This window comes from Ictalurus furcatus, chromosome 17 (assembly GCF_023375685.1).
Source record: "Ictalurus furcatus strain D&B chromosome 17, Billie_1.0, whole genome shotgun sequence".
In the NCBI taxonomy this organism is placed as follows: Eukaryota; Metazoa; Chordata; class Actinopteri; order Siluriformes; family Ictaluridae; genus Ictalurus; species Ictalurus furcatus.
Genome location: NC_071271.1, coordinates 13,036,377 through 13,052,091, shown reverse-complemented (window position 1 = coordinate 13,052,091; position 15,715 = coordinate 13,036,377). Strand labels below are relative to the sequence as shown.

At 37.0% G+C, this 15,715-nt stretch overlaps 1 protein-coding gene across 2 annotated transcripts in view; it reads left to right on the top strand.

The window, feature by feature from the left end:
* Positions 1–15,715, top strand: part of LOC128621842 (membrane-associated phosphatidylinositol transfer protein 3-like) — a 64,050-nt gene that overhangs the window by 28,877 nt on the left and 19,458 nt on the right. For both annotated transcript variants that reach the window (XR_008388324.1, XM_053647838.1), the window contains exons 5-10: positions 1,204–1,393; positions 3,132–3,254; positions 3,523–3,647; positions 7,617–7,771; positions 9,263–9,433; positions 15,189–15,362. Coding sequence is in view for 1 of the 2 variants with exons in the window: in XM_053647838.1 (XP_053503813.1) it covers positions 1,204–1,393; positions 3,132–3,254; positions 3,523–3,647; positions 7,617–7,771; positions 9,263–9,433; positions 15,189–15,362 (938 nt within the window). In the remaining variant the exon portion in view is untranslated. The remainder of the gene's footprint in view (positions 1–1,203; positions 1,394–3,131; positions 3,255–3,522; positions 3,648–7,616; positions 7,772–9,262; positions 9,434–15,188; positions 15,363–15,715) is intronic.

Below are 15,715 nucleotides of genomic sequence, written 5' to 3'. Positions count from 1 at the left end.
AATCCTTTAATTCTCTTGCAATTGTTTTATACACTTATTACCTTTCTAGACATACAAGTGCAGGGTCATTTATCTGAACCGTCTTTGTACATCTCTTACAGTTTCCTGATCTCTCTGTCTTATTTCAATCTGAGAAACCATAACTATTTACTTCACACATACAGTCATGGGAAAAAGAAAGTATTTGAAGGAAAGTTTCTACACCATGCCAAGAAGACAGGATCTCAACCATGACCTCAGAGAAGCAATTGTTGCTGCTCATCAATCAATAGTATAGTTAGATACGTTGTTAATGTTATGTTCCCTTAAATAAATATGTCTTTACTTACTTCCGTACTCTACTCCCTTACGTCTCGCGACGTGACAGAATACTCCGGAATAGAAACAAAACAAACGCACGTATCCACAGTAAACAATGTCACAGTTGTCAACATCTGAAGAGCATGCGTTCATGCACATAGCTCGTGCATGCGTGCGCCCCCTCATCGCTCCGAGCGCGCTGCCGGAAGTGGAGGTCATGAAATTTGCGCATCTCACTCTGGTTGCTAGGCTATTTGGCGCGTCATCAAACACGTCACTGTTTGGTCAAATTTATTCAGCCTTTTCACTTATTCGGCCGAACACCGAAAGTGTTTTTTTTTGCTATTTTCGGCCTAATAATTTCGGTTGCCGAACATTCGGTGCATCCCTAGTTATTTCAGTTAACTTGGCGAAGTGATATCGAACTATAATGTGGTCATGCCCTGACTGGAACTACTTTAGCTGTGCATTTACTGAAAATTTATTGCACACCTCAGAACTTCTGTCAGCAATTAGAATCGAGAATTCAACAGCGCCGTGGTATAAATAAATATATAAAATGGGGAATAATTTTGTGTAATTGTAACGCACTTTGAGAGAGCCAAGCTAATGTATTTGGAATATGGCTAAGTATTATCAGCAGAGTGAAAAAAGGATTTAAGGGAGATGCATTTTCAGTTTTCTGTCCAGGAGAGATGACTGAGAGGCTGCAGATGATGTGGTTGCTGATGAAGTGCTTTGTTTACTTCCTCACCTGATTAGGTCTGGAAAAGAGATTAAACAATTTTAGGTTATGCCAGTTCAAGGATGGCACTATACAGTATCTCAGGTTTGCATTTGGACCAAATTGCATTGTAGTGTTCCTGTATTAACAAGGCTTTGTTTTCTCTGTGTCGGTTGCAGTCTGAACCCCTATAGCCATGATCAGAGCTGTGTTTCGAGCAGTGTAGACCACCTACCACTAGCAGCACTCCCACTTCTTGCTGTTGCATCACCGCACTATCAGGACTCTGTGGCAAGCATCATCTCCCGAGCCAATGAGGTCTACCGCAGCTTCTTACAATCTCCAGATGGACAAGACTTCACTGGTCAGGTTGGTCTGTTGTTACCTCATAGCTTTGGGTAAGAAAGCATAGCAATTGGGATGCGTTAGAAAAAAAGACTTCACTTGTTGGTTTGAGATTGGTTTTCCCTTTTCTTGTAGTTTTTGTAACTAGTTTTCTTGAAATTAGTTTCAGTTTGGGGATTAAGAAACCGCTTTTGGAACAGCATTAATGTGGAATTTCACAGATCTTTCAGCATATTTTACACATTGAAGTCATGCAGAGTGGTTTAAAAAAAAGTTACAAACTTGGATTTCTTTGCACTGATTGTGACCGGAACCAGGGCTTTTGATGTCTACAACTCTTTTTTTTCTACGTTATCTGTTTAATTTGTTATCCTGTCTACCACTGAAGTGACACACGCATTGTTGGTTTACGTTCATAATGTTAATAACCCTACAATGGTGTTAAATCTGTGAAAACTGTTTTGTTTGGATACTTTTTGGTAGCACTTTAAGATTCCCTTAACAAACAAATTTTGCTGCATTAATTAACATAAAAAAAAGAATTTCTGTATTAATAAGCCTTAAATAATGTTAACAAAGTTTAAAAAGAATTAACACATACTGTATATTAATTTAAGTTTGTTTAAATGTAAACAAAACACAGCTGCACTAAATAATGTTTATTGAATCCATGAATAAAATTAAGTCCACATACGGTTAATGAGCACAAAATGGGTCATTATGGACTTCGTTTTATTCATCAGTGGTAAGAAGTTACCACTGATGTGTTTGAAGGTTAATTCAGTTGTTGATTACATGACATATTTGGTTTACTATAAAAATCTCAATTAATTCAAAAGGATGTTACATATAATCCTCTTGTAATGTTTTAAATAATGTCAGTAATGTAAAGCATTACCATATTTTTTTTACTTATGAGGTCTACATGTACTGTAAATCTCATATCACTTTCTCAATTTTAGAGCCTTTAAATGCTTTGGAAGACTGGTTCCAATGTCTAAATATCCATCAAGTTCTCAGCTGTCAAGTTCACTGACTGTTTCTCTAAAGCAATGCATTTTCAGTCAAAACAATGGGTGGATTTTCCTTTTAAAAAGGAACTTATATTAGAGCAGTAATGGGTATTATACCTGGGGCATGAGTCATTCCTGATGAGTAATTCTAGACAACAGTAGAGATGTCTTTCTACTCCTCCTGGTTCCTAATCTGGCATGATAGATCCAATAATACCCTCTTGTCAGTTTGTGAGTCAGCTTGTGTGTGGACCAGGACATTGAGAGGCAGCATGAGTAACACAATCCATGATCCCTCTGATCTTTGAAAAACTATGCACATCTATGATAAGGCTTGAGAGTTATTGATTTATTTGGGCAGGGAAAGACAATCTCCTATATTTGGCTCCTAAAGTATATTTCTGTTTAAATAAGCTAAATCGAGGGTTGTGAATGAGGTTTTTAATTAATTTGTAACGTTTAAGCACAGGTAGAGCTCACCAGACTCTAACAAATGCCTGGTTTCCATCATTGCTTTTGTGAACAAAAAACTTGTGGTTTAAGTGAATATGCGAGCATATCCATCAACTCTTAGTAACTAATTAGGAAGCCCCAACAGTGGTTTTGTTGCTGTAATTAAGAACATTATTGAAGTTATTGAGAGTCATACTGTACAGTAGCCACTGAAACGTTCTAATGCGGAGTCCTGGTTGGAACAGTGTGCTTTCAGTAGGTTCTGACTTTGTGTGTTTGTATATACTGTTTTCCAGGTGTGTCTGTTGGGTGACTGTGTGGGTGGCGTGCTGTGTTTTGATGCCCTCTGTTTCAGCAACAGCCCACAAAATGACAGTCCTAGTCACAGAGGGAGACACAACAGTATGGAGAGCCTAAGGGTCAGTACTTAAAGCTAAAACCACTACACTCACTTTCCTCTCATCTAGCTATTGATTTAGTTAGGTGTTTTTTTTTTCAGCTTCATTATAGCCTCCCTTTCTGTCCACTCTAGTATCTTAGAGATTCTTAGAAGCATTTTGGTACTGTTGGCACCATCTCCTAATATTTCAGGGTCTATTAGTCAATGTGCTTCAGTGTTCTCTAAAACACTTTTTGTAGTAGTGACTCTTTTGACCTTTCTGTGTCTTAAATGTCCATTTCACACAGGATAACCCTGGACTTCTGGGAGAGGATGACTGTGGCCTGAGCTCTAGCAAGCGCCTAAGCAAGAGCAACATTGACATTTCTTGTACCACTGACCCCACCAACAGCCAGCATCCATTTCACAGCAGGTAATTTTTTTTTTTTTTTTTTGTATATGTAACACACACTTACAGAATGCTACATTTGTATCATAAAGCTACACCCTTGTTAACTGAGCTAATACAATATATATGCTTATATATGCAAATATTTGCTTATGTTTCAAGTCTTCCTGTGATTGTCATACTAACATTTCACTTGACCGTCTACCATTTTAGACTGACAAGGTTAAAGCTTTTGTGTGGTGCAGGCAATCGGTCTTTTTCACCAAGCCATTTATCATTATAAATACACCTGGTCTGCCTCCTGCTGCCTTCTATAAATAGCTTCTGCCAGTATACACATGTAAGAGACAGAAAGAGGAAATTTCCTCCTCTGTTGTTTCGAAATTTCCCAAATGGTCTCACAGTAGGATATTTTTAATATTGTATGGAGTATCACAGATAATATATCTCCTTCAGTAGAGACCAGTCTGGGTCAAATATGCTGTTAAGATCATTCACACATACAGCAGTATGATTTGACAATGCATTGATCAAAATGAATCTCAGTCCTTTTTTTCCACAGTAACCTTTCTCCCTGTTTAACCCAAGGCAGAGGTGACTGAACACTACCTCCCTCACATTATATTACATAAAATATGTATAATAGCATTTAAATTAAATTCAGTCAGAATGGAGAGGCTCTGGCTGCATGGCAAAAGCAAATCTTGATCCAATCCACAACCCTTGTATTTCAGCAGAAATGAAAAATATGTGCAGCTCATTTTTTATAAAGAAAAAAAAACCCAAACAAAACTAATGCTAATGTCCATACATACTGTACAACAATGTCAACAGGTCATGAGCATTGAGTCCAATCACTGGGTACAGGTTGGGACAGCTGTAGTTAATAAATAAAATGTATTTTGTTTACCAATGTTAGTGTAATGAGCATTATACTCAATATCAGGGTTCAATAGTGTCTAGAAATACAATAAATTGTGAATTTGAATAATGTTCACAATGTCTAGAACACATGGTCCCCTGTTCTTCACATTTTAGTATTTTCTATATTGCTCTAACATACCCGACTCTTAACTCTTAGGGCTGTTAATTAGCTTATTAGTTGAATTAGGTCTGTTGGGAGCAGAAAAAACACTAAAATGTGGATACAGGGAGTACTCCAGAGCCAAGGTCAGAAAGTTTTGACACTAGTAGTGTGGCTCAAGCTAATACCTACCGTCTTCCTAAATCACAGGCTCTTGAGAAGCTTAACACCAGCAGAAAGTCTTCTTAGCGCAGCACTGCATACCAGTGGTCAGCAGCCTGACACTAAAGGAATAAGCAAAATCCAGTCCAAATCAGCTTAAAGGTTAAGGCACATCCAGCTTTCCTTGAAGCCTTGGTCTTGGGGATGTGCATACTGCCCTTGTGTGCATGGTGTCTTGCGTGTGTAGAGTTGTGTGTAAAGCTGATAGCAGAAACAATAGTGCTGTCCTCGAGGAAACACTTCTCTGTTAGCAGTGCTACTAGGTTTCTCTTGCTCCTCAGTTTCTTCGGTCTAGTAACATTGCTAATCTTTTCACAAAACCTTTGAGACCAGTTCAGGTAGTGTGAGGACCTGGACATTTTGTTAGGATACATGGTATCATGGACTCTCTCAAACATCAACAGATATTAAATGAAAACCGACCGACTCTGCCAGAAAGCTTAAAATGGGCCATGGTTGGATCTTCCAGCAGGACAGTGATCCAAAACATACATCAAAATCAACACAACCAATAGAGGGTACTGTATATAGTCTAGGTGAAATTCTAAATATACCTGTATTACCAAATAAAATTATGACTCTTATGTAAGAGTAAAAAATGCTGATACATGCAAAACTACTAATTTATCTGTATAATAACTGAGCACCTGATAAAGAGGAGTATGAGATGCATGTGTCTGAGTTTATCCTCACTAACTATTTGATCACAGGTTTCAGTTATAAACAGTCTGGTGCATTTAAAAGAATGTTTAAGATTGCACCACATATCACTGACAGCATGAAATTGTTATTGATTTGAATTACCTTTAACTATCAGTTGCATTTTGCTGCTTGAAATAGTTTGTGTGACTACATTTATGCTGTTTATTTTGAGTTAAATGGAGAGCAGGACATACTATTCACTCAAAAAATGCACATTAGCGTGAAAAATACGTGGCAACTATTTTGTTTTAACACATAGGATTAGTAGGTAATTTTTATTGTTTCTTTATGTTGCAGCTTCATAAGGAACATTACTGTATTCCCGTAGAATGTTATCTATGTTGGTGTTGGATGATCATGGTGGTCATGTGCTTCATGCTGGCCTCGAAGTTCATAGAAAATGAGTGAATATTAAGAGCTTCTCTGAGTTACTGGAGCTGTACTGGGAATTTTATACAACCTGATGACTAATAGAGCAGTAGTCTGCTTTTTTTTGTACTACAGTGGGAAATAATTACTGTCTAACAGACAGACACATAGGGTAATTAACATTCAAGCATTATACCAGCGGTCATGTCACGGCAAACTAGCGACACCATTTCCCAGAATGCACCGCAAACTACTAACATGGCCGACGACTACAACTCCCAAAGCTACACACAGACACATCAGCTTCTCCTGAGGACTAATCAGACACACCTGTTCCCAGTTACACTCACAATCACACCACACATAAAAGAGACTACTCATTCATTAGTTCTTCAGGACAGATTATGTTTATTATTATTATGTTTACCAAGCCTTGAGTTTGTTTTTTTATTCTCATTTTGACTTTGTTTACTCTATTGACCTTAATTCTCTGCCATGCCTGTTTTGTATTGTTTGCTTGATGGTGTGAGCCTTGCCTGTTTAGTATTTCGATTTCTGGCTATACCTTTGGATTTATTTGCTGATTAAACTGCCATACCTGCAATTGCTTCTGTTTCATCCTCCATTACAATACACTAGCTGTCTGGTTCTTTTCTCTAATTAGTTTACGTTGCTGTTGGTCTATCAAATGGCATGCTGGTTTCTCAGAATGGATTAATTAATAAAATGTTTGTGTGTTTTAATGTTACAAAATCGACCCTGGCACTTGTCAATATACAATACCTGGGTGCAGCGCCAAAGTATTAACCATGTGTGGGAAACACTGCAACAGGAACGGAAGAAAAAATGAATTGACAGATAAAGTCATTTGGAAAGTCTAAGGTGTCTAGAGAAGCTCCCAGTATGGGAAATGCTCAGTTTTTCTTCTCTTTCCTTCATCCACAAGACGTGTGTGTAAGACTTCAAAGAACCCATTAAAGAACGCTCTTGTGTGGTAGAAGAGTTATGTAAAGGGTTAATTAGCATTTATTACTGCCTTAGGGATGCTGTGTATTGCTTAAAGGCAACACTTATTGTCACATATTCATGTAGAGTACAGTGAGATTCTTTCGTTCACATATCCTAGCCTAGGAAGCTGGGACCAGCTGTTACTACTACCAAAGCAAGATAATAGATTGTGCCTATATTTTTCAAATGGAAATATATTGTGCAATTGTCAGTTCTCATCTTATTACTCCAAACATTATAAGTCAGCATGGCAGATATAAACTCTTGATGCAGGTGACTCTAAATGAAATCTGGTCACTTGTCCAGTAAGAATGAATGGATAATGAAATACTATATTGCTGGACACATCATAAGTTGGTTTTAATATGCAGTCTATTAACAAACTGTAGTATCAGTAAATCTTGATACATGGCATTTCTCCAAATTTGCCAGTGCTAACCCTAACACTCGATTCTCAAATCTGTTTGGCAAAAATGTTGAATGAATGTACAATTCTTACATTATTTAATTGGTACTACATAATTTAAGCTATTCATTATATTGTATAACTTTTTATTTTAACCATTAGTCTTGCTTGCCTTAAAAGCACCATGTATATTAGGTTCAAAGGTGATAGATTTGTTTAAACAAGGTTCATTCATACATGCAGTGATGCTGCATATGTATAGTCAGGTCCGGGATGGAATAGACCCAAGATTGGGAGGGAGCAGTCCAGGATGGAATCCAGGCCGTTTTGTCTTCGAGGTGTCAGAATGTTTCCTGCTAGGCTGTCCACTTGGACTAGTGTTAGCCATGAGACGCACTGTTCTTCCTTCAGTCAAAGGTCAGTCTCACGCTAAAGTACCACACGCACACACAAGCAAACACAACTTTACCACAAAAATCCCCAGTACACTATTGTTTGTCCTGTGCATGCACTGCTATCTTACACTTGACAGACAGTCTAATTATTTTAACTATCAGCTGAGTGAAGTTTCACCACATTACAGTGGCTAGCCTTCAATTACAGTGGCTAGCCACTCGGTTTCCACCTCTTATCTTTAGAACAGAGATTATGATGAAGAACATACAATGCTCTATGTGTCTACAGTGCTGTGACAAAGTATTTGCCCCATCCTGATTTCTTCTGTTTTTATGTATATCTCATACTAAATAGTTTTAGGTCTTCAAACTAAATATAACATAAAACAAAGGCAACCTGAGTAAACACACAATACAGTTTTTATTTATTTATTTTTTAATTGAAGCAAAAACAAAGTTATCCGACACCTATCACCCATGTGAAAAACGAATTGTCCTGCAAATTTAAAATCTGTTTGTGTCAACTTTAGCGGCAATAACTGCAACCAAATGCTTCTGATAACTGGAGATCAATCTTTCACTCACTTCTAGGACTAGTTCTTACTCCTATGCTTTGGATCATTGTCTTGCTAAATAACCCAGTTGTGTTTGAGTTTCAACTTACAGACTGAAAACCGGACATTCTCCTTTAGGATTTTCTAGTAGAGAGTAGAATCCATATTTCCCTCATTTACTGCAAGTTACCCAGGGCCTGAAGCAGCAAAGCATTCCCACACCATCACACTTCCACCATCATGCTTGACTGTACATTTAAATTTACATTTATGGCATTTGGCAGACACCCTTATCCAGAGCAACTTACAGAAGTGCTTTGAAGTCTCTATCAATAAATACCTCCCTATACTGGTTCACTAGGTCATGGACCAAGTATACCATCAGTCTTAAAACTCTGTTGGGAGGCAATATACAGTAGTAAGAACACACAGACAAATTTTCTATTTATTTATTTTATTTTATTTTTTTAATGAAAAGTGCTAATTTAAGTACTTTAGGAAGAGGTATGTCTTTAGACGTCGTTTGAAGAACGCCAGTGTTCGGACATCATGGGGAAGTTCATTTCACCACCTAGGTGCCAGAACAAAGAAGAGTCTTGATGCATGCCTTCCTTGTACCCTGAGAGATAGTGGCACCAGTCTAGCAGTGCTAGAGGTTCAGAGGAAGCGATGTGTGGGGTGATAAGTGATTTGAGGTATGTGGGTGTTGGTTCATTTTTGGCTTTGTAGGCAAGTATCAGAGTTTTAAATCTGATGCGGGCAGCTACAGGAAGCCAGTGGAAGGAGCGTTTTTTTTGTTTGTTTGTTTGTTTTATCGTAAATTTGTTTTAATTTGTGAATTTAGTATGAGATATACGCAAAAACAGAAGAAATTAGTATGGGGAAAATACTTTTTCACACCACTGTACTCTCTGACTCGCTTTATCACTCTGGATTTTTTTCACACCTCTTTGTGGCAGTGACTCAGATGCAGCCTGCCTGCTCTCAGATCTACAACCTGTTTTACCTCTCCGACCCGTCAGCCTCCAGACTGGAGCCTCTTCTGCATTCTTCTTTTCACCAGCTGCCTCCATTCCCTGTTCTACGATACCAGCTCTACCCACTAGGAGATTGCTGCTCTACCTTCATTGGTGAGGATGAAATGATCTGTTAACCCAATAGGATTATTGGTTAAATAAATCTTATTATTGCTAGGGTAAACATTGTTGTCAAATTTATTTTAGAATAATATACTTCTTATGTGCAGCATATGTTGTTAGTTACATAAAATCTTCAGTCTCCTTTTCTGTCCTCTTTTTTGCTCACCCCAAAACAAGGCAAATTCTACAAACATATGCACAAAATGTATCTCCCTGCTGTGTAATGCACTGCTAAAAACAGAGACTGCCAAAACACAGTATGCAACATAGACACTTTCCAAATAAATTGAACTGTTTCCATCTAAACAGATATAGAAAAAGTAGTTATCTCTGCAAGACCTACATTTTAAATGTAATTGCAGTTCCCCCCTTTTGTCTTCCTATCTCCTCTGTTCTCCCTCAGGATCAACCGAGCACTTGCACTCCTAGCACTTTCTCTCTGTTTGTCAATCTAGTCGCAATCCCCAGAGCTGCAATTCTCTATAAGCTAGTTTGAAAAGAGAACATTATACCCTAGTTTTGGGACATTTATTAACTAATGTTTCTGTTACTTTGGCATTGACCCATTAAAAATAAATAAATAAAATAAAATAAAATAAAAATTAAAAACTAGGCTGCCTGACAAAGAAAACTAGCACAAATCTTGTTTTCCTTGAGTATCAGGTATCAGTGCAAAATATGATATGCATTGGTTTATTAAAGAAGAAAAATTGCAGCCTGTTTGCCAAACATCAACAAAGCAAAGCAAAGAGTGTATTGCTTATAATATGATAATATTCCTATATGATACAGTAGGTGCCACTGTCAGAAAGCTCTGACATTAATACTAGTATAGCTCCTGCATGTGGAACTTGTGCCTGATTAAAACTGTAATCTTGCATCACAGCAGTAATGATCCAAAGACAGATAAATGACTTACAGCCTCTAAGAAATATAATACAAACTGAGTGAAGAGACTGATGTATCATTCTATTTACCACAAGGAATGCTTAAAAAAAATATTTTCAAATAAGCAAACTCATGTTCTGGTAATTAATTTTATAGCCACATGAAGCGTCCTTGAAGCCGCCTCTGTGGGAAAGGTAGTCCCATCATAGTCACCACAGATCCAAACAGCAGGTCTTTAAATGCGATTATTGTCTTTAATATCTAGCGCTGCAACAACTAATCGATAATAATCGATTATGAAAATCGTTGTCAACGAATCTCATTATCGATTAGCGCGGTACATTTACTCATTACGATACTTTTGTTCCGAAAACACGCTTCGGAAAGTAAATGTTAAACATTTGCTGTGTCCCAAATGAAGTACTATACACTTCCACTATGCACTGCGTGCACCGGACTCTTAGTGGTCAGTGGTGTAATTGCAGGAGGTCCGTTGGAAAGTTTTAAAAATGTTTAAATAATATTATATATTTTTTGGTTAAATTTATCAAAATATATTCAAATGAGATGTTTTAAAATTAATAAATTTTTTTATTCATGTGCATTCACAAATATAACGTTAGCTGAGCTAACGATTGTTCATTGTTCGATTTATTTTAAATTTATTTACAAATGAAATGATAATTTGCAAAAACCTATGAGTGGTAGACAAGTTCAAGTGTTGCATTGATGGATAAAATAAACAAAATATAATTCCGAGAGTCAAATTAAATGTCACACCAACAATAAAATGTAATTTATCCTGGTATTTGTACCAATGGTATTCGAAACAATCCTGGGGAATGACAGATTCAAAGGAAAATTGCAGCAAGAGGCTAAAATGCTGGTGTTATGGAGTTACTTTTTGCCACATTATTTATTACTCATTATTCATTACTCATTATTCTTACAAACTATCCAAGACTTACTTTTTCCCTTAATTTTTCCCGAAATTTTATTAGTCTTTATGAGAATAGAACTTGTGAGTCTCCAAGTTTGTTACTCCTCTCTTACCTGCTAGAGCTCTTGCAGCATTTGTTCAGTTGTATTGTGGAAATATATGGGCTTATTAAGTCTACATATCTTCATAAAGATCTGTTGCATAGTACTCTTCTAGACTATATATGACAGACATGTCTGTTTGTCTTATTTTTTCCCACGAGTAATTTAGGTTATTTCATGCACAGAACATTTTTTTTAATGCAGTCATTAAAATGTATGTTCCGTATTTTTAAAAAAGGGGCACCCTGCTTGTTTTGCCTCTATACCACAGTTTTTCTGTGTTTATCTTTGTCCTTGTCCTTTCTTGCCGTTTTATCTCCCTTTGTCTGTGTTTTTCATTGTTTCAGAGACAGTGTTTAGAGCATAGCAATGATAAACCACTTAGGGGTGTATTTTGATACATTTGTGTAGGGTACTTGTCTTTTTTCCAAGTTGCATATTTTATTTTGCTGACTTAGTTCAGCCATGTTGGATTTTAGCAATGGTGTTTGGCTCACCAGTGCTGCTTGCTTCTTGCTGCTGTTCACAGATAGGAACAGAGCTGGAACTAGGTGCCTTTGTCAAACTGCTCTGATAAGGCTCACCTTGTTTAAAATTCACACCTGCAGCCATCTGCTCGCTATATCTCCTCCATCTCCATCGCATCCAGGCTCTTGCTGTCCACAAACGCACTCGGCTGGTAAATGAGAAATGGCAAAAGAGCCAATTGTTGAAAGGGCATAGGACCAGGAAGGTGAACCTCTGCCACTTTTAGCCACTGTGATTGACTGCGCACATGAACATATAGATGTGTGTAGTGACTGTAGCTGAGCCTAGCCTACTGGGATACTATTTCAAGAGCCTTAATATAATAAAGCCACATATGGTTTGGCTCCATTACACCATATGGAGAAGGCATACATATAGTGGAAAAAAGTGTTTGTCTTGGATTAGACAAATTGAGCTCCACAGATTCAGGAAGATGTTGCAGTTATACTGGGAATAAGTGGGTCAAAATGTTTTCTATTTCTGACAGAGTGACGGGTTTCATAACACAACATTCCCTCGAAACACAGAGCTATTTTTCTTTTAATGTAGTCATCCCTGTGTTAATGCAAAAAACACAACCACTCTATACAATTAGCACCATTGCCATCTTATTGTTAAAATGTGCTATGGTGTGAATCAGCATGTAATCTAAAAATCTATAGTTCTGAAAAACATGTCAAAAGAAAAATGCTAAATTTGCTTTGTGGAAAATTGACATAACCTATAAAATATTACAGTAATACATTTTTTTGTGAAAACAGAAATAAATAAGCAGTATTTCTATAAGTACTCTAGAACTAGGTGCCACATCCCTTAAAAAATCATGACTAAGAAGATAAAAATATAATACAAACAGTGTTTTAGAGTGTAATAAAGCTTGTAATAACTTGTAATGTTATGGAGTGTAATAAGACTTGTAATAACTTGTATTGTTATAGAGTGTAATAAAACTTGCAGACTGCTAGGTATAGTTTTTTAAAAACATAATATGGAAACATGGGGAGATAAGAGATATAAATGTACAAACGGTTTAATGACTTAAAGCAACAAGACAAATACAGTTGATAAAAATTGGTTGTGGGAGACAAATAGAGCAATGAAAACATGCAGTGAAACTAAACACAAAGCGGAAATATATTCACACTAAGCAGAATCAGCTGATAAGATGCCAAGTAAGGAAGACAAAGACCAGTGAATATAAAGGAGGCTGACAAAACAAAGCCAAAACAAAAATAGAAGCACATTGAATTTGAACTGTGGCAAAGCGGAGTGTTTAGGCTATATCATAGTGTAGGTTTGCATTGCATGTTGGCACTATGGTGCAAAGTTTACATATGTCTCCGTCCAGGTTGCCAATGATCAAGAGAATGTTTGGCTTCATAGCAGACCCTTTCCTGAACATGTTTTTCCTTTGTAAGCATTAATGTGGAAAAATCTGTTCAACTATTTAAAAAAATCATATTAGCACAATGAAGTGAAAATTACTTTTTGTTCAGTGTTAGCATACAGTTCAATCACACTATATCAGTGTTTAGACAGTTAAATTCCAATCTGCTGTACATAATTTATATTCATAAATGTGAAATTGTGAATGTGTGGCCTCAAATTTAGACTTGATCTTTATTTGGGTCATTGGACTTAGAAACATTAGACCCAAATCAATGAGAACAGAATGTTATGTGGAAGTATATAAGTGAATCCCAGTAAAACAATGATACAATAAGAACAAGCCTCTATAGTCATGAGTCCCAAAGTGAGGTCTGCATTTTTTTAAAATTCTGTTTAATTCTGTCGTAGAAAATCACTACTCATCCATTTATTCATCCACTCATTCACTACTCCCCCCTCCCCCTCCCCACCAGGTAAATGGATCCCTGGCAACCAAAAAGGTTGAGAACCCCTGCTCCACAGAATGTGGCTCATTTACTGTATATCTGCTGATGTAACCAAAGAGGTCTGAAGCACAATGAATGGGAAAATGTGTACATTGATTATATAGCAAATAGTCTGTTTGCTAATACTCTAATAATATGCCTTGGCACTGTTATATATAGTCAACTAATGAATGTATTCTTCTGTAATTTAACAAATGCTCTAAAATGGAGCAAATGGCTGCACTGGACAAACTAACAAAGTCATCTATTACCTACTTATATGTAAGATATGGAGGTGGAGGTAGTTCAGACAGTAATACAGCATAAAAATCTAGACTAGAGCACTGGTGAAAAAGCCCATTTGTGTTTGTGTGTCCATTGCCCATTGTGTGGTGTGTTGTGTTGCTTGGAAATCACTTGCTGTTGTTGATGATGACACCACATGGAGGGCATAAAGATCAGTGAGATTACTGAGGATGGTACCACTTAAAAACCATAAAGATGGCTTTGGACTGCAATTGATATAATAGCTTTAGGACTGCAATTTCCACGAACAGTTTAGCACTCAAGTCTCCATCAGTGAACAGTTGATAAGTTCAACAAAATAGACTTCATGTGAAAACTGTAATGAATTTCCTGGTTACGCAATTGCACTTTTTGACCATGTAGTACACAGTTATAGAAGGGAATTATTTATAATTGCTCTATCCAGAATCACCCAGATGAGGATATGTTCTTTTTTGAGTCTAGTTCCTCTTGAGGTTTGTTCCTCATATCGTCTCAGGGAGTTTTCCCTTGCTCATTAGGGATACATTTATAAATTAAAAATGTATAACTTGAATTGATATATTTCTTTAAAGCTGTATTGTGACAATGTCCCATTATTAAAAGCGCTATACAAATAAAATCTTGTTGAATTGAGTGTTGACAATAACTCTATCGACTGCCACCGTATATGATGAGTACACAAAAGGGGATGGTGCTATGGAAAAGCCTAAGTCAATACAACAAGCATTATTATTTGCTGATAAGTTTAGCTCAATCTACAACAATGTTATTGTAGCTTGTCACTGTAATCAGTGTTAGTGAACTAATTAACTTAACCAGAGAGATGAAAAATCACTCCAAACAAATTAATATCATAGAGAATCTTGTTTTGTGGAAGTGAATTTTGTGGCTGGTACAGCTTGTAATAATCAATACAAAACAAATATGTGTGCGCATGACATTGTCTATGAGTGCAATTTCAGTTATTGATAATTGCCATTATTTTAAAGGATAACAACATTTGCAATGCCATTTTCTACCATAAAAGCATTTCTTTGAAAGACAATAAAACTATGTAAAATTTAATAATTTATCCTCTATGTGAATTTACAGATTCACTTAGCGTGCACTTTTTTGCCTCCTTTCAGTTGATGAGATTCATAGCCACCCTGATGTGTTCCTGGATGGAGGCCCTGCTCCCGGTGGTGCTGCATTCTCCTCCTGTGTGGATGAAGCAGAGATGGCAATGAAGCAGGAGGTTGATGATGACAGCGAGCCCTCCGGCTGTAGGGAGAACAAGCTGAGCCTCACCATCGCCAACAGTAAGTATGTAGGCAGGCGCACGCTATTAATCAATCTAAACTCCTCCACACCCACTCAGAACTGCTGTGTTTTATCATGCCGGGTATACACTGTGAGATTTAAAGCAGATTTGGTCATTAACAATCAATCTTCACAGTCAGGCTGAATTTGAGCTGCATCAGCTGTTGTTTGATGTGTAAGGGTGGGCTTGATTAATTGCCCAAACAATCTTTTTATGTTAAAAAGTATGTTAAAGATGAAAAATGATTTAATTTTTCTTCCCAATATGTTTTACTTTTGCTCCCCAATATGGTCATCTGTCTATTCCCACCCACCAGCTAGTTCTCCTATATCATACGACAGCTACCAATCA